Source organism: Hibiscus syriacus, unplaced genomic scaffold (assembly GCF_006381635.1).
Source record: "Hibiscus syriacus cultivar Baekdansim isolate YM2019G1 unplaced genomic scaffold, ASM638163v2 tig00000340_pilon, whole genome shotgun sequence".
In the NCBI taxonomy this organism is placed as follows: Eukaryota; Viridiplantae; Streptophyta; class Magnoliopsida; order Malvales; family Malvaceae; genus Hibiscus; species Hibiscus syriacus.
Window position 1 is genome coordinate 3,285,167 of NW_024061783.1, and position 25,886 is coordinate 3,311,052.

The 25,886-nt window shown below is 36.6% G+C and overlaps 1 protein-coding gene, 1 non-coding gene and 2 pseudogenes across 2 annotated transcripts; all 4 read left to right on the top strand.

Annotated features, from left to right (window-relative positions):
• Positions 1–204: 204 nt before the first annotated feature.
• LOC120202923 (dicarboxylate transporter 1, chloroplastic-like) lies at positions 205–4,079 on the top strand. Its single transcript, XM_039203276.1, has 3 exons — positions 205–1,346; positions 3,001–3,222; positions 3,707–4,079. The coding sequence occupies exons 1-3, from the start codon at positions 252–254 to the stop codon at positions 4,067–4,069; spliced, it is 1,680 nt and encodes a 559-aa protein (XP_039059207.1). The 5' UTR covers positions 205–251; the 3' UTR covers positions 4,070–4,079.
• A 2,335-nt stretch (positions 4,080–6,414) lies between these two features.
• Positions 6,415–7,988, top strand: LOC120189875 (annotated as a pseudogene).
• Positions 7,989–9,326: 1,338 nt separating this feature from the next.
• LOC120189965 lies at positions 9,327–10,684 on the top strand (annotated as a pseudogene).
• Positions 10,685–14,388: 3,704 nt separating this feature from the next.
• TRNAT-AGU lies at positions 14,389–14,462 on the top strand. Its single transcript has one exon. It is a non-coding gene; the product is annotated as a tRNA-Thr (tRNA).
• Positions 14,463–25,886: the final 11,424 nt, after the last annotated feature.

Consider the following 25,886-nt stretch of genomic DNA (forward strand, 5'->3'; position numbering starts at 1 on the left):
TTTGGAGGTAAATCCCGAAGTCTGAACTTCTTGTACACCACGACGCCTCTCGTCGATCCTCACTGTCATTTTCCTTTTTGTATAATATAAAAGTCCCCATCTCAAAAGCCAACCATATATTCCTAAACCTCACATCTACCGTCTGATCAAAATCAAACGGCCACCTTTAACACTCTCATTCATTTCCCCTTATAAATATCAATCTCCGCCTTCATTCTCTCAGTTCCTCCGTTGGCGCAACCGTTTTGGAAATGGCGTCCGTCGTACTCACCTCCTCCTGCCCTCTCGGCTATTCCCGTGTCAAATCTCTTGCTCTCTCTTCTAGATTATCTCCGAACCCGGTTTTCTCCCCTCCAGTTCTCTCCAAATCTAGTTCAAGCAATTCCAGCTTCATTAAACCGTTGAGCCTTACCCCAATCATTTCTACTAACGGAATCCAGAGAAGTAACCGGAAGTTAACTGTCAAAGCGGCGGCATCAAGTCCAGCTGCCGCTACTCCGCCGTCTCAGCAACCATGGCAAGGTGCGGCAATGAAGCCGTTGATAGCGTCGATTGCTACAGGTGTCATCCTCTGGTTCCTTCCCGTCCCATCAGGAGTCTCCCGTAATGCGTGGCAACTACTTTCCATTTTCCTAGCGACAATCGTCGGCATCATCACTCAACCATTGCCGCTCGGAGCCGTGGCTTTACTAGGACTCGGCGCTTCTGTCCTCACCAAAACGCTGACATTCTCCGCTGCCTTCTCCGCTTTTGGCGATCCTATTCCTTGGCTCATCGCCCTCGCATTCTTCTTCGCTCGCGGTTTCATCAAGACTGGACTTGGTAACAGAATAGCTTACCAATTCGTTTCCCTATTCGGATCTTCCTCTTTAGGTTTAGGTTACAGCTTAGTCTTCAGCGAAGCTTTATTGGCGCCGGCAATTCCGTCGGTGTCTGCACGCGCTGGAGGAATTTTCCTCCCTTTAGTCAAATCTCTCTGCGTCGCGTGTGGGAGCAACGTGGGCGACGGAACGGAAAATAGATTAGGATCCTGGCTAATGCTGACATGTTTCCAAACTTCCGTTATTTCTTCGTCGATGTTTTTAACAGCAATGGCGGCCAATCCATTAAGTGCTAATTTGGCTTTCAATACCATTAAACAACAGATTGGGTGGACGGATTGGGCTAAGGCAGCAATCGTGCCGGGTTTAGTTTCGTTGCTTGTTGTACCATTGATATTGTATGTTATTTATCCACCAACGGTGAAGACTAGTCCTGACGCGCCAAGGCTTGCCAAGGAGAGGCTGGAGAAAATGGGACCGATGACCAAGAATGAGATTATTATGGCTGGGACTCTGTTTTTAACGGTATAATATTATTAGTATTGAGTACTCTTTTTATAAAATTTCTTTACCATTTAATTCGTTTTGATTATTTATGTTTTATTCATGCCTAATGCTTATATAACTTTGATAGTATGTTCTGTCCTCTATCACAATCTATCTAGTGGAAATGTCGCATTAGAAAAATAATTGTAGGGGACCATATTGACATGTGAACACTAGAGTAGCCTCATTTTAGTTGGAGAGGCGCCAATTTTATGAATCGTTTAAAGTAGTCAATCTAGTTTAATTATTGACATTGATGGTCGAGTTTTAGACGATGATTATGGCACTTGTTTTACTGAATTCTACAGATAGTGGTTGTCCTTGAGCTTATGAAACTGGCTCATGTCTCAGTTGCCTTTTACCTTGTCTTTCCTTGAAGAGCTACACTTAGTATTTTGCTAGATTACTTTTAGTCCAGCGGGAAAGAGATACTATTTGAATTAGGATTTGGGGGGAACTATACAGTTTGCATTAGGTCTTTGGGTTTTGATAATCTGAACTTGTAAGTTGTAATAGAGACTCTGCATCTAGAGGTATGAAAGGAGATTGGAGAAGAGGGTCTTATTCTTTTTATAGAAGTTATTATTGTGGTGCATATCTTTCTAGAACATCTTGGTGCTCAAACTGAAATGGAATTTCCTGTGCCAATCTGTTCATGCGGTTATATATTTTGCTTTGCTTCAGCATTTTCATATTTATTCTAGTTGTTCCTTTGTAATTGCTTTTTGATGGTGGATTTGGTGGAAGATAAACATGGATGTGTTGTCATTCAGTTGACTTTGGAAGTGAAGTTTTGAAATTAATCTGTTTTTGGAGTAAGAGGTATGACAGATACCTTAGCCTAAAAATCAGGCTAGGTTGTGGATGAGCCTGAATAGGACAGATTCCCTCATAATCTTGCTTCTAAGATACTTCTTAACAACAGTTTGCTTAAATATAGAATTTGTAATGTCATTTCTACTTTGTTAATGATTACCAAATAAAATAAGCCCATAACAATTGCTTAATGATGATCTCATGATCTTGTGAAAATATGGACCATTATTATGCTTTTTTATGATATATCCTGGGGACATTGGTTAATTAATGTGGAATACTTCTGAAGGCTGTTAACTATATCCTATATGAAGGATTTGAGGAAATACTGCAACCTGTCAGGTTTCCCATTTGTCATGTTAATTGTTCGGTACTTAGACCTCATAGGTTTTCATATTATATTCCAAGTACGACGTGGCTGGATTCAAACCTCAATGATACCAAGGCTGTGATAGCATTGCAGAAGGCAGTGCGGCAATTTTATTAGCTGAGATGAATCATGCCAGTGATAGAATCTGTAGATACCTCATTATTGATTTGAATCCATGATTGGGTAGGAAATACTGAAATCTGAGGGTTTTCTGTACTTCATTCAGTTTTATATTCTTCAGCAATATCTTGATCGCTCTCAACTGGTTAATAGAATTTTAATGCTATTTCTGGTTGTTTTACTTTGTGCTCTCATTTGATACAAACCTTTATTGTGCATATGATGGAAAAAGAATAGTAGTGACTGCTATTATTGAATGTAAAAGCTACAAATGCAAGAACTTGTATATTCCAATATGCTTTCTCATACCTTCCTCTGTTGCATTAGGTGGGGCTCTGGATATTTGGAGGGATGTTAAATGTGGATGCTGTTACTGCTGCCATTCTTGGGTTATCTGTCCTACTTGTGACTGGGGTAGTCACGTGGAAGGAGTGTCTTGCTGAATCAGTTGCATGGGATACACTTACATGGTTTGCTGCACTCATTGCTATGGCTGGGTATTTGAACAAATATGGTCTCATCTCATGGTTTAGTCAAACTGTTGTTAAGGTTTGTCATGTTTTCCTTTTACCCTTACCTAAGTGTCATCGCCATAATCTACATGCAGTGCTTTACTTTCGCCGAAAAATACTTGGAATCACTTAATGTTTTACTCAAAAGGAAAAACCGGAAAACAGCTGGCAATTTATGTCTTTCTCTTAAAATAATGCAAAATGTCAAAATACTTGTGCTTTACATTGTAATATATCTATATATTTTTGTATTATTCTCTAGCTTTCCATAGTTTTGTTGTCCCGTTCTGTTAATATTTTGTCATGCTACTTTGTTATGTCTGGTTAAACAATGCCCTAGAATGTTTCTTTTGCTTTTAGTTCAAGCAATGCTTTGAGACTGGAATTCAATGTTTCTGATTCGGCAATCACACTAGTAGCCCTTTTTTTTGAAAAAAAAGAGTAGTGGCACAAGTCTGAAGAAAATTAAAATCCAGATGTTTGGAATTGCCGTTAATGTCTGTGGTATGCTCTTTTTGCAGGTTGTTGGTGGATTAGGTCTTTCGTGGCAAATGTCATTTGGCATTCTGGTTCTTCTCTATTTCTACTCACATTACTTCTTTGCCAGTGGAGCCGCTCATATCGGTGCGATGTTTACAGCCTTCCTGTCTGTGGCTAGTGCTTTGGGTACTCCTCCGTATTTGGGAGCCCTTGTCTTATCATTCCTCTCCAACCTTATGGGCGGCATTACTCATTACGGCATCGGATCTGCACCAGTTTTCTATGGGGCTGGGTATGTACCACTAGCCAAATGGTGGGGTTATGGTTTCCTGATATCTATTGTGAATCTTATCATCTGGCTCGGAGTTGGAGGCATCTGGTGGAAAGCTCTGGGCTTGTGGTAAGGCAAGTAGTCATCAAAAGTTGCAAATAATGAGCTACAACAATTTCTCACCTAACTTTGGAGATTACAGTTTCTTCTTCGACTTCACATCGAAAGCAGGTTTGTCTATGATTCTTTACCTTCCAGAAATAATCTTACTGGTGGGGTTTAGAGAGTAATGGAAAAAGAGCATACATTTGAGGTGCAAGTGGACAAATTAGAGCATTACCACAAATTTTGCATTTATATGAATGATTATTGACTTGAATGTGAATTTTTGGTTTTTGGTGATATAGTTACAGTAAAAATTGTTTGCAATTTATTCAGGGGCATTTTAGTAATTTTCATTTTATAGTACTGAAGATTATATATATGTCGGATAGGGTGACCGTTCATCGAGTTGACTCAAAAAATTTCGAGTTATTCGAGCTAACGAGTCCTATTTTACAACTCGGACTTAATTTGAAATTTGTTCGAGTCGAGTCGATTTTTCGAGTTTCTGTTTAAATTTAGTTGTAAATATTTATAATCTTATAATCTTATTTGATTTCAATTTAAGTGACTTTCTATAACCATATATACAATACACATATATTTTTTCATATGTGATGTACATATATCATAAAAAGTCCAAGGACTCGAGTCAAACTTGAAAATAAATCTACTAGTTACTAAAAATTTCGAGTTGTTCGAGTTGTATTTTGCAACCCAATTTGAAATTATTTTGAGTCAAGTCGAGTTTATGAAATTGTAATTTGAACTCAATTCGAGGTTAGTTTTTCCGAGTTGAATTGAGTTAAAAAAATCAATTTTTTGAATCAAAATTGATTGGGCTTGGATTGCCTCCTACTAAATAAAATTTTGAACCAAGTTTGGACAATGATTTAAGGGCCATAGCAGAATTATACAAGTGGAGTTGAATCGGTTAAAGTAGTAATATAAAAAAGAGTGTAATAGTAACAACAATTAATGCTTATCTGCTTGTTTTTTAATATTTAAAAATATTCTATATATATTATCATTCACTTTCTAATATATTATTAGATCTAATATTTTAGAATTACTGCAAGTGGAAGTGCTAGTGCGAGTTCATGTTTTTTTAAATGAACAAACCCAATCTTAGTAATTTAATATTTTAGAGGAATTAACGGGATTGATTGATATAATAAGCAATTTGATATTATTTAAATAAATTTTGAATTCGAGTATTTATATATAAAAAATTTCGTTAAAAGACTTCCTCATTAAAACTAGGTGTGTAATTCAAGATTAAACTTAAAAAGATTGAAAGGACAACTAATAATAATATTATTTTAGAGGATTAATAGAAAAGGTATTATTTTAGAGGAGGGTACGGACCAGTAGGAGATGGCGTGGGTAGAATCCTACATGTGCCATCACTTTTGAATTTCTCATATTAAATAAACTCTTTAAGAGTTTTATTCTCTCACTGATCTAAATACTTGTTTGGGTTGGAGGAAAGTAAGGAAAACCATCGTTTTTTTTTTTTATTATTTCGATATAATTTTTAGGCTTTTCTTTTAAGTTTCTTTACGGGAATAATATTCTTTTCATAACTATTTAAAGAATTAATATTTTATAACTTAATAAATGGTTTTAACGATAAAACGAAATATTTTTAAAAATTTGAGACTTGTGCAGTTACATCTTTAAGATGTATATTTTAAAAATAAATAAAAAATATTTTGAATAGATACTATATTACAATAATTTAAAATTATTTAAGAAAAAGTCAATATTTTGTTATAATTGTTTAGAAAAACAATATATTTTTGAGTAAATATATCGCATTAAGTGAAATGGTATTATACTAGCGATGATTTTTTTTAAGCGGAGATTAACAGATGTCAAAATTGAGAAGTGTAAGCGTGTTGAAGGTTCCTTTGAATCAAAGTAAAAGCTCTTTAATTGAATTAATTATCGAAATAAAAGCTCTTTAATGCGTTCACGATATAAGCGTCTCTCAGTTGGATCGTTTAATTACAGGCTGGAAATTCAGTTAAGACGCAAAATTTCGATTTTCATACATATTCTTTTAAAAACAATAAATATATCCTTTTATTTTCATATGTGATATATACTATTATTTTATTTGTACGTGTAATATATGATTGTGAAATAATGTAATTTTGAAAATAAAAAATTTTATATTCTTAAATTTTTAATATAATTTTATATTCTTACATTTTTAATAAATTGTATAGAAAATGACACTCTTGATATGAGATAATAAGAAAGAAGAAACGTACATCATCAATGATTCTCACCAACTTTTATGTTATAGATCACAATGATTGGCCACCTTTAAATTTTTAAGTATCAACAATAGTTGTTCTTTTTTGGCCTATGCTAAACCCTGCACGACAGTATTTGACATTAAGGTCACTAGGTGCTCCTGCAGTTCTTCTCTCGTTAGCTGTGCAAGGTGTCTTTCCAGGATTTAAGGACACTAAAACCCCTTCATATGCCACTGGTATATCCTATCAATAGGGTTTCAGACATCGTTTCAATCTACCGACTGTTTTTAAACGATTCTCGTCCTAAACTCAGTGGCAGGAGAAGTAACAAACATCATTTTGGACCCGATATTTATGTTCGTTTTCCGTCTCGGTGTCAGCGGTGCAGCCATTGCTCATGTGATATCTCAGTAAGTTACATCCAAATCATCGACCAGCAGTAGGTTTATCATGATATATATACACTGTTAATGTGTACGGTAATTGCAGGTACCTTATTTCAGTAATACTCTTGTGGAAGCTAATGAGTCAAGTTCGCCTCTTACCCCCAGTTTAAAGCATCTACATTGTTTTCAGTTCAGTGAGTTTTTGTACTTTCGAGTAGATCGAATTACCATCCCTTATCATTTACATGTTCGAATTCAGGCTTCCTATTGTTAATAAGGGTTATGGCTATTACATTCTGTATCACCCTGTAGGCGTCGATGGCTGCCAGATTGGGATCGACATCCATGGCTGCATTTCAAGTATGCTTGCAGGTTTGGCTGGCGACTTCTCTTCTTGCCGACGGGTTGGCCGTAGCTGGACAGGTAACAATGACTGCATTCTTGTTGCTTTTCTGCCGTTTTGGACCTGATAAACTCATTAGTTATTGTAATTTAACCGCTTTCTGGTGCTTCCAGGCAATACTTGCGAGTTCGTTTGCGAAAAAGGACTATGAGAAGGCGATGGCCACTGCGTCTCGAGTATTGCAGGTTGCATATATCCTAATTCATATTCATAGTACTGTAAACAGCAAGTGACTCTTCATGATATTCCTAAAAGTCCGTGTACATGGGGTGCAGTTAGGGTTGGTTCTGGGGTTGATACTTGCAGTCATTCTTGGGGGAGGACTGAGTTTCGGAGCGAAAATATTTACGAAAGATGTCGATGTCCTCTGACTCATCGGTACAGGCATTCCAGTAAGTACCATATCAAAGTTCAACCTTCCAACATTCAAACCCCAAACATCATCCGAAATCGGGATCTAATGTTTGTTAATCTTTGGTTTCTGTTCAGTTTGTTGCGGCAACTCAGCCCATCAATTCATTAGCATTTGTTTTCGATGGTATCAACTTTGGAGCATTTGACTTTGCATATTCTGCCTTCTCCTAGGCAAGTCTACATATTATCTCCGTTTGACATCCATGAAAAAAACTTGATTTATACGAGTCTTCGAGCGTTCGCCGGATTTTGGAGGTAAATTTTCCATGTTCAGTACGACGACGATATTCATGTTGAACACTCACACTCGAGTCCGATCGTAACGTAGGGAGAATTAAAACTGAAAAATGTACGGTGCATTTGTAGGATAGGAACAGGGCCTTGGAAGTTCCTAAGGGGCATAATGTAACTTGGTTTTCTGGTTTTCGACAACTTTAATAGTCTTCATCTGTCTCTGATTAGAATTCTTTTGAAGCGCATAAACACCTGTATATTACGAAATATTGTACTACGAAATTAGGCCAAAAAAGAAGAGAACGTACACCAACCTATTAAGAAATATAGTAATGATATTATTCCAAAAAACAAAAACCTTTATTAAAATTTTAATTGATTGATATCACGAATCAATTCGGCGACAATCTAAATAAATTAATTTTATTTATAAAAAATAAAAATATTATTTTAAAAATGTTAAAATTGCAGTACTAAAATATTTGTCTACGGTGTAGCTTTGTTTTATGTTTTCAAATATAAGAAAAAATAATTTAAACTTTCAAGCAAAATAATAATATTTATTTTAATATATAAAATAAATTTTTTAATATTTAAATAAAATATATAATATATACTAAAGTAATAGTTTAGGTATGATTTATTTAAAATGAAATAAAAATTAAATGTTAGGTATGGTTTTGAAAAAAATTGAAAGTTTAGGTACTAAAACGGATCAAAACTAATAGTTTAGGTACTAAATTTGTAATTTACCCTTAATTTTATCACAAACCTTTTTTTATTAATATGGGGTAAGTATAAGGTAGTATTTTTTTTGCCCTTCTAGTTCCAAGACTTCGTATTGACTAATCCGGACTAACCTGCATCGCACACATAAATTTGGTGACTGAGTCTCCGAGAAGGGATTTTCTGCATACATAAGGACTCGAATTCAAGACATTGCTTAAGTGATATCAATCTACTTACCACTTGAATCAACCCCTGTTGGTATAAAATAATATTTGTTTATAGATAACTCTCAACCATTTGACATTAAACACTTACACTCCTATAAGTGAAGTGGTAAAACACTTAACGCTCCTATAGGTGTAAAATTATAGATTTTAAGTGTATAAAAGTAAATTATTAATAAAATATATAAAAATATTTAGATTATATTCCCAATATCCTTTGATTCGTCCTTAATTATGAAAATAAAATAATTCATAAATATTAAACTATAATAAATTATGGATGCGGTTACTTTAAAAGAATTATATTCGATTGCAATATAATTATAATTTAATGCTATATTCCCTAGAGTTTGGTCGGTTTCTGCATGCCGTACGTGGATAAAGATTTAGACATACACGCAGATATACCTTCTCAACACATGCACTCTCGTGTTACACAAACATAATTAAAAAAAAAACTCTTACGAATTGATCAATTTTCATTATTATAATGTTTTATGTATACAATAATAAAAGTTTGTAAAAAAATAATCTGACACCAACTCCATATATAGACAAATTATATAAGCCTTTGAGTTATATATACACCAGTCAATGATCATTCCACTTCCACAAAGAAACAAGAGTTGCAAGAAAGTTAAAGCAGTCTAATATGTGTGCGTTATCCCCTTTTCCTACCCCAATCTGGCCTTTCCTCAATCCCATTGGCCATGAACTTAACTATATCTACGAAGAATCCGAAACTATAGACTCATTCCTTCAGTTCTCTCCCCAATCCCCATGCTTCACTCAAGCCAGCTTCGACCCCTTCATGGTCAAGTAGCTCAACCACAACGCTAGCGAGCGCGACCGGCGGAAGAAGGTTAACGGTCTGTATTCGTCCCTCCGGTCGTTGCTGCCGGTGGCAAAACAAATGGTATGTGATTACAGAACAGAATCCTTAAAGATATATGTAAATGGATGTGTTCGTTTTCTTTGCAGAAGAACTTGAGCTTTCCGTCGACGGTTTCGAATGCGATGAAATACATACCAGAATTTCAGGAGCAGTTGGAGAGATTGATTCAGAAGAAGGAGGAGCTTTTGTTGAGGATTTCCCAGCTGGGTTGTAGTGAGTAAAGAAGCGGCAGAAATGGGAGATGTTTAAGTAGCGTTGCGGTTTCCGTAAATAGGCTTGGTGATAGTGAAGCTGAGGTTCAGATATCAATGAACAGAGATGAAGTTGAGAAAACTCAATTGCCTGAGATTTTGCATCTCTTGGAGCAACAAAGATTCCTCCTTTTGGGTGCTTCTTCTTTTGAGTCATTCGGGGGAATGATCATCTATAACATTCACCTTCAGGTATGTACGTACATGCATACATGTTATCCTCCTCTCGATCTTTTCTATTTATCGTTTCATATCTTCCGAACAATTAAAGTCTTTTAATTTAAATGTACCCTAAATCCATCATCGACAAACTCTGTACATAATAACCGAATCAATTCATTTATCAACATATGAACAACAATCACGACTACGAAGTGAGGATCGGTATATAAGCCTCGCGACACGATGAACAAGAGGATCCCGAACTCTTGAACCCTCTCTCTCTCTCTCTTCTTTTTCTTTCTCTTGCATTATTCATCATCTTTGTTCTCTTTAGGAACAATCGATTGCGACTTTTCATCTCAACCAGAAAAAACTAGATCGTCTATGACTTACACATTCCATACTTTATCATCAATAATACATATAATATCATACTATAATTTGACGAACATGTTTCATGTTATATTCATGTACGTTATGCATGTTAAAATTGTTTTGTCATCTAATTTCAATGCTTGAATTGTATAGGTGGAAGCGGAAACAACTTACCAATTAACGGAATCAGATATTGAGGCGTTAAGGAAAGGTTTTGGCATTAATTGTGTGACACATAATAGAGAAGGGTTGCTACTCACTACAGCAAAAGTGTTCTGTAGCGGCGTTTTCAGCGGCGTTTTATGATAAAACGCCACAAAAGTATTACATATAGCAGCGTTTTCATTTCAAATGCCACAAATTGAGACTTTCGCGGCGTTTTTTGTGAAAACGCTGCAAAATAGTATAAATATAACGGCGTTTTTGTGAAAAACGCCGCCATAGGATGATATATAGTGGCGTTTTTTCAACAAACGCCGCAATTAATAATAGTTTTTACGTCGTTTTTAGACAAACGCCACAGAAAGGTTAAACAATAACGGCGTTTATAGTAAAACGCCGCAATATAGTAGACATTTAGCGGCGTTTTTAGCTAAAAACGCCGCAATATAGTGTAATATAGCGACGCTTATTGTATAAACGCCGCAAAAATATGTGATATAGTGGCGTTTTGTAAAAACGCCGCAAAATGTTAAATATATTATCCTCCATTTTCTCCCACCCAAACCCTAAAATCATTTCAACTCTTCTTCCCTCACAGTTTCTTCTCTGGTACAACAACAACCCTCACACGATTCCAAGCGACGTCGTCTTTTGTCTATCCCGGTGACCAAATCGGCCCTCTCACCGACGAACTATAACACAATTCCACGGTTTGATCCCTCTTATCTTAGCTCCTGATCTTTTTCAATTTTGTTTTGGTTGGTATTCTGAAAATGGGGAAAACCCAGAAAGCTAACATATTTGAGAAAAAAAGAGCAGGTCTTGCCTTGAGTAAGAGAAATTATCGTCGGAATGTCTACGTGGCGTCTTTGCTCTGATGATAGATCAAATTATCGCTGGGAGGCTATCGGTCCGGTTTCGCCGTCGAAACTCGATGATGACTCGACAATAACTCATATTGCTCCATACCCTTCCATGGCCGATCTCCTACTTGAAGGTAAAATTCTATGAATCTTTATGCCGCTATATTTCCTTTTTTGTACGGTCACTCAAATTTCATAGATTGTACGCATGTAGGATCTTCGAAGGGTATTGAGAATGATGATAGAGAAATGGAAAAATACCCTATGTTTAGAACCGAATTTGGTAACTCTGTGGCGTTGAAAGAATCTTCAATTGCAAAAGCAGTATCGATCCTCAATGAAGACGATGTTGCCTCTACTGTTACTCCAAGTAAACATTTATATCATCTATTTAAATATATTTTAATGTTTGATTCAATTCCCAAGCACCTCCAATCAAGTTTTATACTGTAGGTGGAGGGTCGTTATCTGTTTCAAGTGAAGCACTGAAGCGCGCAAGGAGTCTTCTTGGTGAACCGGAGGTAGGAGATTTATTTGGTGAAATGGATGAAGAGTTTCTCCATATAGAATTTACATGGAGGAAAAACTTAACGATGCGTCGTCAAACAAGGAAAACAGCTTTCCTACGTCATTTTCCCACGAAAGAGCAATGAAGACTAAATTGTACTGAACAATATGGTGAAGACTGTTTATGCATAAGTACTTTAATGTTTCTAAATTATAATGTATTTTGTTTTTAAGTAGTTTTATGCATAAGTACTTTAATGTTTCTAAATTATAATGTATTTTGTTGTTAAGTAGTTTTATGCATAAGTACTTTAATGTTTCTAAATTATAATGTATTTTGTTGTTAAGTAGTTTTATGCATAAGTACTTCTGTTTTAATTAAAATGTATGGTTGTAACTTTAGGTTATGTATAGAAGAAATGAAATATTTAAAATATGTTAATCTAATATAAATAAAGGTATTTAGCGGCGTTTGTATCCAAAACCGCCGCTATATATTAAACATTTTGCGGCGTTTTTAGATATAAACGCCGCTAATGAGTATTACAATAGCGGCGACTTTTTACAAACGCTGCAATAGGTGTATTATATAGTGGCGTTTTTATAAAAAAACGCCGCAAAATATTTATATTTTAGTGGCGTTTGTATGAAAACGCCGCTACGTCCTTTCCTACTTTAGTGGCGTTCGTATGAAAACGCCGCTATAGCCTCGTACTTTAGTGGCGTTTTCGTAGAAACGCCGCAAAGTATTAGTAATTTAGCAGTGTTTTTCTAACAAACGCCGCAAATGATGCGTACTTTAGTTGCGTTTGTAATTAAAAACGCCGCAATTGGTTACCCTTCAGTGGCGTTTGTATATTTAAACGCCGCAAAGTCCGTTTTAATTCTCCTCTAGCCCTAGCCCTCTTTTCCATCACTATTATCCGTTCCCTCAAGCCAATTACAGAAGCCATCTCCTTCACTGCGCCCAGCTTCCTTCGCCTCCAACGTCGTTTGTATTCTAAAACGCCGCTATATACCGATCTTTAGCGGCGTTTGTATTAAAGACGCCGCCAAATCAAACACATATTGCGGCGTTAAAGCTAAAAATGCCGCTAAACCTTAACACTTATTGCGGCGTTTGTGATAAAAACGCCACTAAAAATCAACACCTACTGCGGCGTTTCTGAGAAAAACGCTGCTATAAATCGAAACCTACTGTGGCGTTTGTCTTCCAAATGCCGCTAAATATCAACATCTATTGCGGCGTTTGTCTTCCAAACGCCGCTAAATATCAACATCTATTATGGCATTTGTCTATCAAACGCCGCTAAATATCAACACCTATTGCGGCGTTTTTTCTTGAAAAACGCCGCAAACTTTAGCGACGCTATTTTCAGCGGCGCTTTTAGCGGCGTTTGTAAAAACGCCGCATGTGTTTTTAGCGACGCGTAAAAATGCCGCTATAGGTAAAAAAACGCCGCAACAAGCCAATTTTGCTGTAGTGACTCTATAATTAATCTTTGGTTATATCCCTAACTAAATGTAAATTATTACTTTTATGTAATTAATTAAAGGGAATTTTGTGATAAAAGAATAAGATTAATTCTTGTGATTGATCCATAATCAAGTTGATTATGATTATTTCTACAAGTTACTAGAAATAACTTTACAAGTTATGAAAGATGATGAAAATTCTAATCGAGTTCAACCTATGAATTGATCTTAGAAGAGACACGAATTCCACGAGGAGCCACCGGCGAAGAACACGTCCTCCACGCAACATGCAACATGTTGAGCATGGCAAACCCTACTGTTGGCTCGTGCAATCCCATGCATCGCAGTCGCCTCTTTCTCCTCTCTCTTTTCTTAATCTTTTCTGGGTGGTGGTTCAGTATTTTAACAAGTAGAGGTTATTATAGAAGAAAAACACAATTTAATAAACTTTGGTCGGTTTCTATATGACATATGGATAAGGTCTCACAAATTTCCCTACAAATTATAAACCAAGTTATCATATCGTGATAGAGACAAGTGTTGATGAAAATCATAGATTATAAAAATGCTTATATCTAATATATATTTGTTTTAATATCTATGTTGATTATATAACCATTCACATCAAATGGTATATAATTACAGAACAAGAGGCTTAAAGATATGTAGTTCATGGATTTATTGATTTTGTTGGAGATCAAGGAGTAGAGCTTTCCAGCGAGGGTTTCACATGCAGTACTGAAATATAGAACAGAATTGCAGGAGCAGTTAGAAGAATTGTTGAGTATTTCTAATCAGCAGGGAGGAATTAATTAAATGTTTTACTGATGAAAAAGAGCTAAGAATAAGCAGAAATGGAAGATGTTTAAGTAGAGCTGCACTGAAATATATTTCTACTTGTTATTCATGAAAATTCTTCTATTCCATTCTCAAACTACAGATATTTTCCATTTCTATTGAACCATCAGATTAGAAATACACTGAAATCAAGCAAAAGAAAAGGCTCTCGTAGCTCAGATGGTTAGAGCACCCGTTTAGTAAGCGGGAGGTCTTGAGTTCGACTCTCAACGACAGCGTTCGACTCTCAACGACAGCAGTGTTTCGAACTTATTATTTTTGGACCGAGTGGTAAAACATAATAAGCCCATGCGGATACCTACTGCTATTTTAGCCCAACATCTTTGAGTCCCGTTTAAAAGAGTGCACATTCAATATTCAATTATTGAAAAGAAAAGGTCTAGATAACCCTTGAACTATTTTGATAATTCTAATCAAGTCCCTTTCAACCTTTTTAATCAATTGGGTCTCGAATCATAAAATTAACCAAATGTATTTTTTTGTTCAACTTTGATGATTAACGTGACAGTTAATATATTAATTTTAACCACTTTTGTATACACAATAATTTATGTAGTGGATTTTAATTACATTGCTACTTTATTTTATATGTCACCCTAACAAATGATTTTTTTTTACTTTTTTTGGTAAATAAATAATAATAATTTTTTACTTGATTCATCGTTTTTGATCTATTTACTTATATCTCACTTTAATTATATTTGAACGTTAAAAAGATTTTATAATTTAGTCTAATATTGTAAATAGATGGAGATAACATTTTACATAAAAGTTTAATTTAAATTCATAAAAAATTATCGTAAGCTATCGATACAACGGACGGATTGTCGACCAATATTTTTTTTTTATTTTTTTTACTTTTTTTAATAATTTTACATTTTTTTATTTTTATAAATGTATTTATATCCAAAAGCAAGATAACAAACAGTATCTACAAACACAACAAGCACAAATCAATTAATCATCAATATCTCATTCTATACAATTTTTGGGGTCAATGTTCTCTATATCATTTTTCGAAAACTTCACATGTATAACTTCTCGAACTAGTCCAAAAAGCTCATCATTTGATCTAATATCCAATCCACCAAAACAACGCCTATTTCGCTTCCCACGTGTAATAAATGCAAGCATTCCAAGCTAACTAAAGAAGCAAAGTGAAGGAAGACTTATCTTTGAGAGTGGCGATCACCCATTCCAACTCCCTCTCCCAGCAGCAAGCTCTCCTACGAAAACCACATGCAGCGAGGGCTTTCCTACACAACAGCTGAGGTTCCATATTCAAAGAAGACATAATTCTTAGATTCCATCACAACCCCACATAAGACACACCATTGACAGCCATACCCATGCATTGTAACCCATCTTTGGTTGCTAATTGATCAAGGGCACCCATCCAAGAAATTATAGTGGCGAGGCACATGTAATGTGTTGGTGGAAAAGTTAGCAAGGGAGGCCACCGAAAGTGGCAAGGGAGCACCAATTCAAAAAGGGTGGGCATCGAATTTCAGTGCCCAATTTTTATTGAAAAGTAAAATGGAGGAATTACATTTTAGTCCCTACACACTTTAGGATATTTACAAGATTAGTCCCTAAGCTTCAACTATAAATACCCTTACCCATTTAGCTTCAAAATGATCCCAAATCATTTCTTTCTCCTAATACTAGAAAGCTTTCTTGTGAGTTTTGAGTGTTTATAAACAACTGTAATTTTTTTTCTCTTTAGTAAAAGATCTACAGCAGTCTGGAGACGTAGGCAAATAGGCTGAACTCCGTTATCAATTTCGGGTATTATTTTTCCGCTTTTATTTCGCATTCTCACTAATCTGGTTATAGGAAAATTACTCGTTACTCGTTTTATTTCCCAACAACTGGCATCAGAGCTTTTGGTTGTGAATTCTGTCAATTTTTTTGCGAAGTTACTATTCATTACTATTCACGTGAATAGTAAATTTCGTGAATAGTAAAAAAAATTGTCGGCGATACGAATTTGTCGACGAAGGTGTTCTAATACACGGTGGTTCGCAAGAATTGTCAGAAACAATCCAAACGAAGCCAGATTCGAGTGGGAGCGATGGCTGCAGACGAAGGGAAAGTAAAAATTGAGAAGTTCGATAGTGAGGACTTTGGCTTTTGGAAGATGCAGATTGAAGATTTTCTGTACCAGAAAAATCTATATCAACCTCTCTCAGGAAAGTAACCAGAGGGCATGAAGAATGAAGGTTGTGCTCTTCTCGACAGACAAGCCCTCAGAGTTATCCAACTGACGTTATCCCACAATGTTACTTTCAACATAGCAAAGGAAAAGACCACGACGGGTCTTATGGCGGCTCTCTCTAGTATGTATGAGAAGCCATCGATCTCAAACAAAGTTCACTTGATGAGACGATTATTCAATTTGCGGATGGCGAAAGGGGCATCAGTGGCTCAACACCTGAATGAACTCAACACAATCACAACCCAGTTGAGTTACATGGAAATTAAATTCGATGATGAAGTTCGAGCTTTAATTCTCTTATCATCTCTACCAGATAGTTAGAATGCTATTGTTACATCAGTTAGCAGCTCATCGAGAAATAGTAAATTGAAATTTGACGATGTTCAAGATCTGGTATTGAGCGAAGAAATTCGACGGAGAGAATCAGGTGAAGCATCAACCTCCTCAACCTTGCACACAGAGTCTAGAGGGAGAACTTCAGAAAGAAATTCAAATCGTCACAGATCCAAATCCAGAAGGGGAAAATCAAGAACGGGAAAGAAAGATTATAACTATTATAATTGTGGCAAGAAGGGTCACTTTAAAAGAGATTACCGAGCACTGAAGAAAGATACTGGCACACAAGAATCTTTTAACATGACAAAGGAGACAAGTGATGCCATGATTCTAAGCGTCAACAGTCCGATTGAATCATGGATTTTGGATTCAGGGGCATATTTCCACTCCACCCCATGCCAAGAAATCATGGAGAACTATTTCAGTGGTGACTTTGGAAAGGTTCATCTAGCTGATGATGAAACCTTGAAGATCATCGGAAAAGGAGACATCCGGCTAAAGTTGACAAACCAGACCACCTGGAAGATGAAAGGAGTGAGACATTTTCCTGGCCTCAAAAGAAATTTGATTTCTGTAGGACAGCTTGATGGAGAAGGATATAATACAACATTTTCAAGCTATGAATGGAAGATTACCAAAGGAGCACTCGTCATTGCGCGTGGTAAGAAGTATGGTACTCTCTATGTAACCTCAAATTTAGAGAATATCATTGCAGTAGTAGATGCTGATGGAAAATCAAACCTATGACACCAAAGGCTTGGCTATATGAGCGAGAAAGGGATGAAGACACTTTTGTTAAAAGGGAAGTTGTCAGGTCTAAAGAATATATATGTCGGACTATGTGAGGATTGCATCTTTGGTAAACAAAAGAAAGTCGGTTTTGCAAAGATTGGCAAGACACCCAAGGCTAAAAAGTTATAGTTGGTTCATACTGATGTATGAGGACCATCTCCAGTTACATCTCATGCAGGCTCACTATATTATGTCACCTTCATCAATGATTCTACAAGGAAGGTGTGGGTTTATTTTCTGAAGAACAAATCAGAAGTCTTGGATACCTTCAGAAAATGGAAGGCCATGGTGGAAAATGAAACTGGTTTGAAAGTCAAATAGTTGAGGTTTCTGCGCAAACAATGGGATCAAGATGGAGACAATAGTTCCCATGACACCGTAGCAGAATGGCGTAGTAGAGCGCATGAACAAAACTCTGAATGAACGTGCCAGAAGTATGAGGATACATGTCGGCTTGCCCAAATTTCTATGGGATGAAGCTATCAACACTACAGTTTACCTGATCAACCGTAGACCCTCAGTTCCTTTGGATGGTGGAATACCAGAGGAAGTTTGGAGCAAGAAAGAAATAAATCTTTCACACTTAAGAATGTTTGGTTGTATTTCTTATGTACACATAAATTCTGCTGAAAGAAGCAAACTTGATGCCAAGTCCAACAAATGTATCTTTGTTGGTTATGGTGGTGATGAGTTCGGTTGCCGGTTTTGGGACTACGAAAATTGAAAGATCATCAGAAAAGAGATGTCATTTTCAATGAAAATGTGATGTACAAAGACAGGTCAACCATAAAATCAAGTAGCTCCAATATCGAAGCTGAAACAAAGAAATTTGCTGAGATTGAGGAGATTTCTGAAAATGATGTTCAGATCAATCCTGAAGTAGTTCAAGAAGAACCAAGCACACCAGAACTGAGACGCTCCTCCAGAATTCCTAAACCAACCCAACGTTATTCGCTTTCTTTGCACTACTTGTTGCTGACTGACAATGGTGAATCAGAGTGCTATGACGAAGCAATGCAGGTGGAGGATTCAGTCAAGTGGGAGTCTTCCACGAAAGATGAGATGGACTCGCTTATGTCAAATCAGATGTGTGAATTAGCTGAATTACCACCTGGCAAGAAAGCACTCCATAACAAGTGGATTTACAGGATCAAAGAAGAGCACTATGGGAGTAAACGCTACAAAGTAAGATTGGTGGTCAAAGGTTTTCAGCAAAAAAAGGTGTTGACTACAATGAAATTTTCTCTTCAGTCGTGAAACTGTCTATAATCATACTGGTGTTGAAAATTGTAGCTGCAGAGAATCTACATCTTGAGCAGTTATATGTGAAGACAATTTTCCTTCATTGTGATTTGGAGGAAGAAATCTATATGAGGCAGCCAGAAGGCTTTATAAAGGCAAACAAGAAAAACCTGGTATGCAGGTTGAAGAAGAGCTTGTATGGTTTAAAACAAACTCCTAGATAGTGGTACAAGAAATCCGATAGCTTCATGAGTAGCAGTGGTTTTACCAGATGCCAAGCAGATTATTGTTGCTACATCAAGAAGCAACAACTTCATTATTTTATTGTTGTACGTTGATGATATGCTCGTTGTAAGCTCAGACATGCAAGAGATTATAAACTTGAAGCAAAAATTGTTGAAGCAGTTTGCAATGAAAGATATGGGCGCTGCAAAGCAGATTTTGGGATGAGGATAAAGAGAGACACAAAGTCGGGGACTTTGATGTTATCACAGGCTGAGTACATCAATAAAGTACTCTCCAGGTTCAACATGCAATATGCTAAACCAGTAAGTACACCTTTAGGTGTTCATTTTAGACTCTCCAAAGAACAGTCACCAAAGACGGAAGAAGAACGTGCACACATGGTAAAGGTGTCGTATACCTCAACAATTGGAAGTCTGATGTATGACATGGTTTGTAACAGACCAGATATTGCTCATGCAATGGGAGTTGTTAGCAAGGACATGAATAATCCGAACAACGTACACTGGGAAGCAGTCAAATGGATCCTCAGATATTTGCGGGGTACCACAAACAAATCACTTTGTTTCAAAGGTGGAGATACGATACTGACAGGCTATGTAGATGCTGACTTAGCCGGAAATGTTGACATCAGAAGGAGCACTAAGGGTATGTCTATACTCTACGAGGTACTGTAGTGAGTTGTGTTTCTCAACTACAAACGATAGTTGCTCTCTCCACAACTGAAGCAGAATATGTCGCTGTTACGGAAGCCAGCAAGGAGATGGTTTGGCTCCAAAGTTTCTTGGAAGAGTTAGGCAAGAAACAAGAAAACAATATCTTGTATTGCGACAGTCAAAGTGATATCCATCTAGCGAAGAATCTGTCGTTTCATTCTAGGACGAAGCACATACAATTACGATATCATTTTATCCAGTCTCTTCTGGAAGATGGGATTTTGAAACTTGAAAAGATTAGTGGAGCTCAAAATTCGGCAGACATGTTAACAAAGACAGTGACTATGGACAAACTAAAGTTGTGTTCAGCTTCAGTTGACATCCTAGAGTAATAAGACCAGAAATGCTACTGCATTGATCGAGGTATAAAGACAGATTAAAATCAGTCTTCAAGTGAGAGATTGTTAGTAGAAAAGTTAGCAAGGGAGGCCACCGAAAGTGGCAAGGGAGCACCAATTCAAAAAGGGTGGGCACCAAATTCGGTGCCTAATTTTTATTGAAAATTAAAATAGGGAAATTATATTTTAGTCCCTGCATACTTTAGTGTATTTATAAGATTAGTCTCTAAGCTTCAAATATAAATACCCTTACCCATTTAGCTTCAAAATGATCCCAAATCATTTCTTTCTCCCAATACTAGAGAGCTTTCTTGTGAGTTTTGAGTGTTTATAAACACTTGTAAATTTTCTCTCTTTAGTAAAAAATCTGCACCAGTTCGGAGACGTAGGCAAATAAGTTGAACTATGTTATCAATTTCGGGTATTATTTTTCCGCTTTTATTTCGTATTCTCACTAATCTGGTTATAGGGAAATTACTCGTTACTCGTTTTATTTCCCAACATACTGGAAACCAAACCACCCTTTGCCAAAGAACTCGATCCCTCTTAGTTCTTATCTCATCCCATATCTTCCTCATCTTCAATTGACACCAATCACTCTCAAAACTCACTTATCTCCTTCAAGATTCCCCAAAAAGAGAATTTTCACGCCACCCACAAGGATCCTTAATTTGCTATGGGCTCCCTCAATAGATAGGTGAAGCAAGCCCTATTCCAACATGCCAGGTCCTGAAGCTCAAGGCCTCCTTCCGCCCTTAGGGAACAAACTTTGCTCCAACTTACCCTTGCACCACCCGTAGGGGTATCCGCACCTTTTCAAAAGAACCTCATACACATTTGATCAATCATCCTCACCAGGGTTTCAAATCGTGGTCGCGGTTGCATTTTTGATCATTTCATTTTTACCGCGATTGTGGCCATAGCGGGTGTAATGGGTGTAGCGGAATGCAGCGATATCGTGAAATCGCAGACGCTATCGCGGTAGTGGAGTGCTTTTTAAAACCTTGATCCTTACAACTGCTTTGGGCAACATAAGTTTCCTACTCCAAAAGTTGGTGATACCATACAACACCGATTGAATCAATTACAACCGCCTCGGATATCTTAACTTCCTATTCCCTCAATGTCCTAACTTAACCCCAATGGAAGTCAACAAGTTATGATAGTCTTTTTTAGAAAGCTTACGGGTCACCAACGGAACACTAAGGTAACGAACTGGAAGTGTCCCAATCTTGAACCCCAAACACTTCTTAATACGATCCAATTCTCCCAAAAAATACCATTCGCAATCAACTCACACTTTATTACGTTAATTTCTAGACCCAACATATCATAAAATTTATCTAACATGCTTTGAACCCCCATCATATAATCCAAAGAATCCTTTGTGAATATAAGCAGATCGTTCGCAAAACAAAGGTGTGTCATTCAGACTCTTTTACATTTAGGATGAAAATTAAAAATCCCATTCAACGCAGCCAAATCCAACATCTTGGACAACATATTGATAGCTAAAACAAATAAGTACGGCGAGAGGGGTCACCCTATATCACCCCTCTCGCCCTCTCAAAATACCCAACCAGACTTCCATTAAACATTATAGAAAACCAAGGGGTAAACAACCAACCTCGAAACTTTTCTGGCATTCTCATGACTTCCAATACAACAAGAATAAACTCCCAGCTTAAGCTATCAAACACTTATGCAAATTAATTTTAATAGCACAATAAGGCAATACCGACCTTATAGCATATACCTTAACAAGCTCCTAAGCTAATAACATGTTATCAACAATGCTACACCCCTTAACAAAGGTTGACTAGTTTAAAGCCACCATGTCCGGAAAAAAAATCACCATATGAGACACCAATATACGGGTGATGGCTCTATACACCACCGAACAACAAGAGATCGATCGATACTCTTTCATAGAGGAAGCATTAATTACTTTTAGAATCAAGACTAAGGTTGTAGCATTAAACACTGAGAGGAGAGAAGATGTATCAAAAAATTATTTGACTACCAATATAACATCCCCTACCACCTCCACCACCTCCCAAGTAGCCTTGTAGAACCGAGGAAAGTATCCATTCGGACCCAGAGCCTTCTCATCCCCCTGTTGAAAAAAAGTCACTTTAACCTTCTCACTTGAGATCGCCCTACTTAAAGAAACACAAGCATCATCAAGTAACGTAAAACCAATAATGTTTCACAACATTCTAACCCCGCAACCCTTAACATTTACATCGACAATGCCCACAAGATTAATAAAGAACTTGGCAGCCTCCATACTTATCTCTTCAAAGGAAGTAAGTTGTTGCCTCTATCATTTTTAAGCATTCGAATAGTGTCCCACTTATGTTTAACCACTACAAACGAGTGAAAAAACTTGGTACTCACATCCCCTTCTCATAACCATCGAACCTTCACTTTTCGTCTATAGAACATTTTCTCCGCACTTTCCAACTCTTCCAACACCCTCTGCAAAGTCCGGTCACATCGAACTCCAACTAAATCCCCATCCCTTAAGTAGGAAAGTTGCTGCTGCCTTTTCAGAATAACTTTCCCTGAAATGTCATCATAAAACTACTTATTAAAATCTTTCAAAATTGTCTTCAACCTTTTTAACTTCCGGAATAAAACCATCATTGGATCCCCAAACGTGGGTTGAGACCAAGAAGTTCGAACCATACTAATAAAATCAGGATTATGTGACCAAATATTGAAAATTTTGAACGGTTTAGGATTATGAAAATGAGCCGATTTCTCGAACCAGGCCACCACGGGACAATGATTAGACACTCCAGGCGCCAAAAACTCCACACCCGAAGCCGGAATATCCATAATCCATTGTCTATTAACCAACACCCTATCCAATTTTAGTGCAAGGAACGTTTCATCCTGATGGTTAGACCACGTATACAAAGCCCCGTTAAAGGGGTGATCAAACAAGTCAAACTCCCCAATACAGTCTTGAAACTCTCTTATATCAGGAGCAAGCACTGCAGACTCAACCACACTGCCAGAAATCTCCATAGGGTGTAAAGAGACATTAAAGTCTCCACCGACTAGCCAAGGCAAAGATCCCACGTACTCATCCCTCACCGCTTTTAACTGCCACCAAAATTCATGTCTCAAGTCTCTGTCATTACTCCCATACACCCCTGTGATGCAGAAAGTTTTCCCTCTACAAGTACCCAACAAAGATAACGATTGATCACTAACATCTTTAACCAACAACTGCACACAACCTTTCCATATAACCCAAATACGACCATTAAAAACATATTTCTACCCCGCAAAAGCACGATCCACGATTGGCTTAGCCTTATTTTCTCTAACTCTAGTTTCACAAAGACAAATCACATCAACTCGAAGAGACTCCAACCTCCTCAAAACTTTATTTGTTTTTTCATGCTTATGTGTTGACATAAGTTCAAATCAAGTTGCTGTTTAATATACATTTACATTGCAGATCCAGAGCCTTCTGTACAAGAGCAAGCTCTGGGCCTTATTCGTAACCTAGTTGACGGATGTATGAACTTAATCGAGTTTGTTTTTGCTGAAGATGGCCTTATATTAGGGGCCATTGGAAGACAGTTACAGTGTGCTTCAAAAGCTGAGATAGGGATACAGGTTTGGATTCAAGTAAAATAATGAGTTAGAATGCCAACTACTATCTAGCATTCTATATTTTAATTGTTTAAGATTTGAAATTGCTTTGAATTTGGATTGAAGGTCTCACATCTTTACTTATCTCCCAAAAGAACAAAAAATCACATGTTTTTATTCATTCGTCTTTGTAGCCAAGAGAGATTTCTTTTTGTGGAACCTAAGATATTAGTACACATCTGATTATGCCCTTTTTGTTTGATAAGTCCACTTATATTCTACTTCAATATATTTAAGCAAACATTTTGTTTTGAAAATATAATTGTACTGCTTTTTGCACACAAAATTTAACAATTTTTCATCCTTGTCTAGAATGAAGATGTCATATTTGATTTTTCCCTTTTCAACAAATTATTTATGATATTATGATTTTTTTTTGAAATTCATGGAGAAGTTTCCATTGGAGGAGATAAACATCATATAGGAATTCACTATAATGTTAGTTTTCAAGGACTTGTTTTTGTCTATGGAAGTATGATGCACGCGCACGTAACTAAGCTAATTACAACCGTATCTAAGCAACAACCACTAAAATTTCTTTGCTTAGTATCTTTCTAGGATGATGATAAGAACAATATATGATAACACGATGATTTTATATTGTGTTAGTTGTAATTTTCTCTTTCTAGCTTATTCTGAATTCTATGCCCTGTAGGGAATGTATGCACTGTGCAATGTGAGGAGTGGGAATGAGTTTCACAATGAAGCAGTAATCCAGCAACTCTTTACACAAATGGGGGACAAGAATCAATATTTGTGATTAAGTTTTTGCAGAGCAATGATAGCCAGCTACGCACAGCTACTGTTTGGAAAATAGTGAATCTTACTTGCCTGATGCACCTGGAATGCTGGGATTATTTCTCATATAAAGAATATGGTTAACAATCCATGTGTTGATGTTAAGGTCATTTACATTTTATCTTTTGAATATGTTCTTTGTTCACTTCACTTTTCTGGCTGACCTAATAGAAATATTCGTGGTACAGCTCCGCTAGGGCAATCTATGGCTTTCGGGGACAATTAAGCATGTCCGTGTTGATTCATTACTCAGAATACCAAAAAGCAAAGAGATTTTGAAGCATTTAGTGTTTTTTCCTTCTTTCTGTAAGATATTTTCAAGGCTTTCTCCTGTGGACTGTAACAAAATGGTGAGTTCTTGGTTTATTTTTAATTGCTTTGATTGAAAATAGTCATTGAACCGGATTCACAAATTGACAAAAGTTCCCATTGGAACAAACTTGACAAATATTTCATAATGTTTTGAAATGAAATATCTCTGATTACTTATTATAATTGGATTTACAAATGAAACCATTCACTTATATGACTAAACGCTTCCTGTTTGCAATGCTTTTCTTTTGCAGGCGCGACACATTGCTTTCAGTTATTGCCTTTATCTCAGTTGAAGCAGTGCGGGAGCTGTTATCGGTCAGTTTTACATTACATAGGCATTTTAGGGATACATACATTTTGTGTTGATAATTATGTATGTATCAATTGAGCATTGTACATGTAATAGTGTACCATGAGGAGTTGTAGATATGTTTCATGCCGAATTACTGTATCAGTTTCATGAAGAAAGCTTTGTTCTCTATTTCTACCGCAAAAGTATATGCCACTTTGTTACGAATATTCTGCCATTTGGCTAAACTGTAACACACTTTTTGAATTTTGAAGTCTCTTTTTTGTTTTGTGGGAATACTTCGCTCTCTTGTAAGTTTTTTTGTTATCTTTTTATGCATCTTTATTGTTAAAAGCATGGATGAATATGTAGTATTCAAATCCGATTAATTGATCGAATATCAGTGGTTATAATGGTAAAAACATGGGTGTATATGTAGTATATCCTTTGGTAGCGGTAATTCGGTGTAGAAAATATATATATGAATTTATTCACCAATCGAGGGGTGGCAAACGGGCAGGGTGGGTGCGGATACCCCTTTCCCCATCTCTATACCTACTTAATATTTTCATATCCATCACTTACTACTCACGATGGGTAAATTTTTTAAGTCTACATCCGCCTATGTGGATACATTCTCAAATTCACTCCACACCCACTACCCAATTGTATACCCATCACCT

Coding starts and splice junctions, on each gene's coding strand:
- LOC120202923 (XM_039203276.1), top strand. CDS start 252: ATGGCGTCCGTCGTACTCACCTCCTCCTGCCCTCTCGGCTATTCCCGT. Junction 1,347..3,000: donor CTGGGACTCTGTTTTTAACG/GTATAATATTAT, acceptor CTGTTGCATTAG/GTGGGGCTCTGGATATTTGG. Junction 3,223..3,706: donor TTAGTCAAACTGTTGTTAAG/GTTTGTCATGTT, acceptor CTCTTTTTGCAG/GTTGTTGGTGGATTAGGTCT.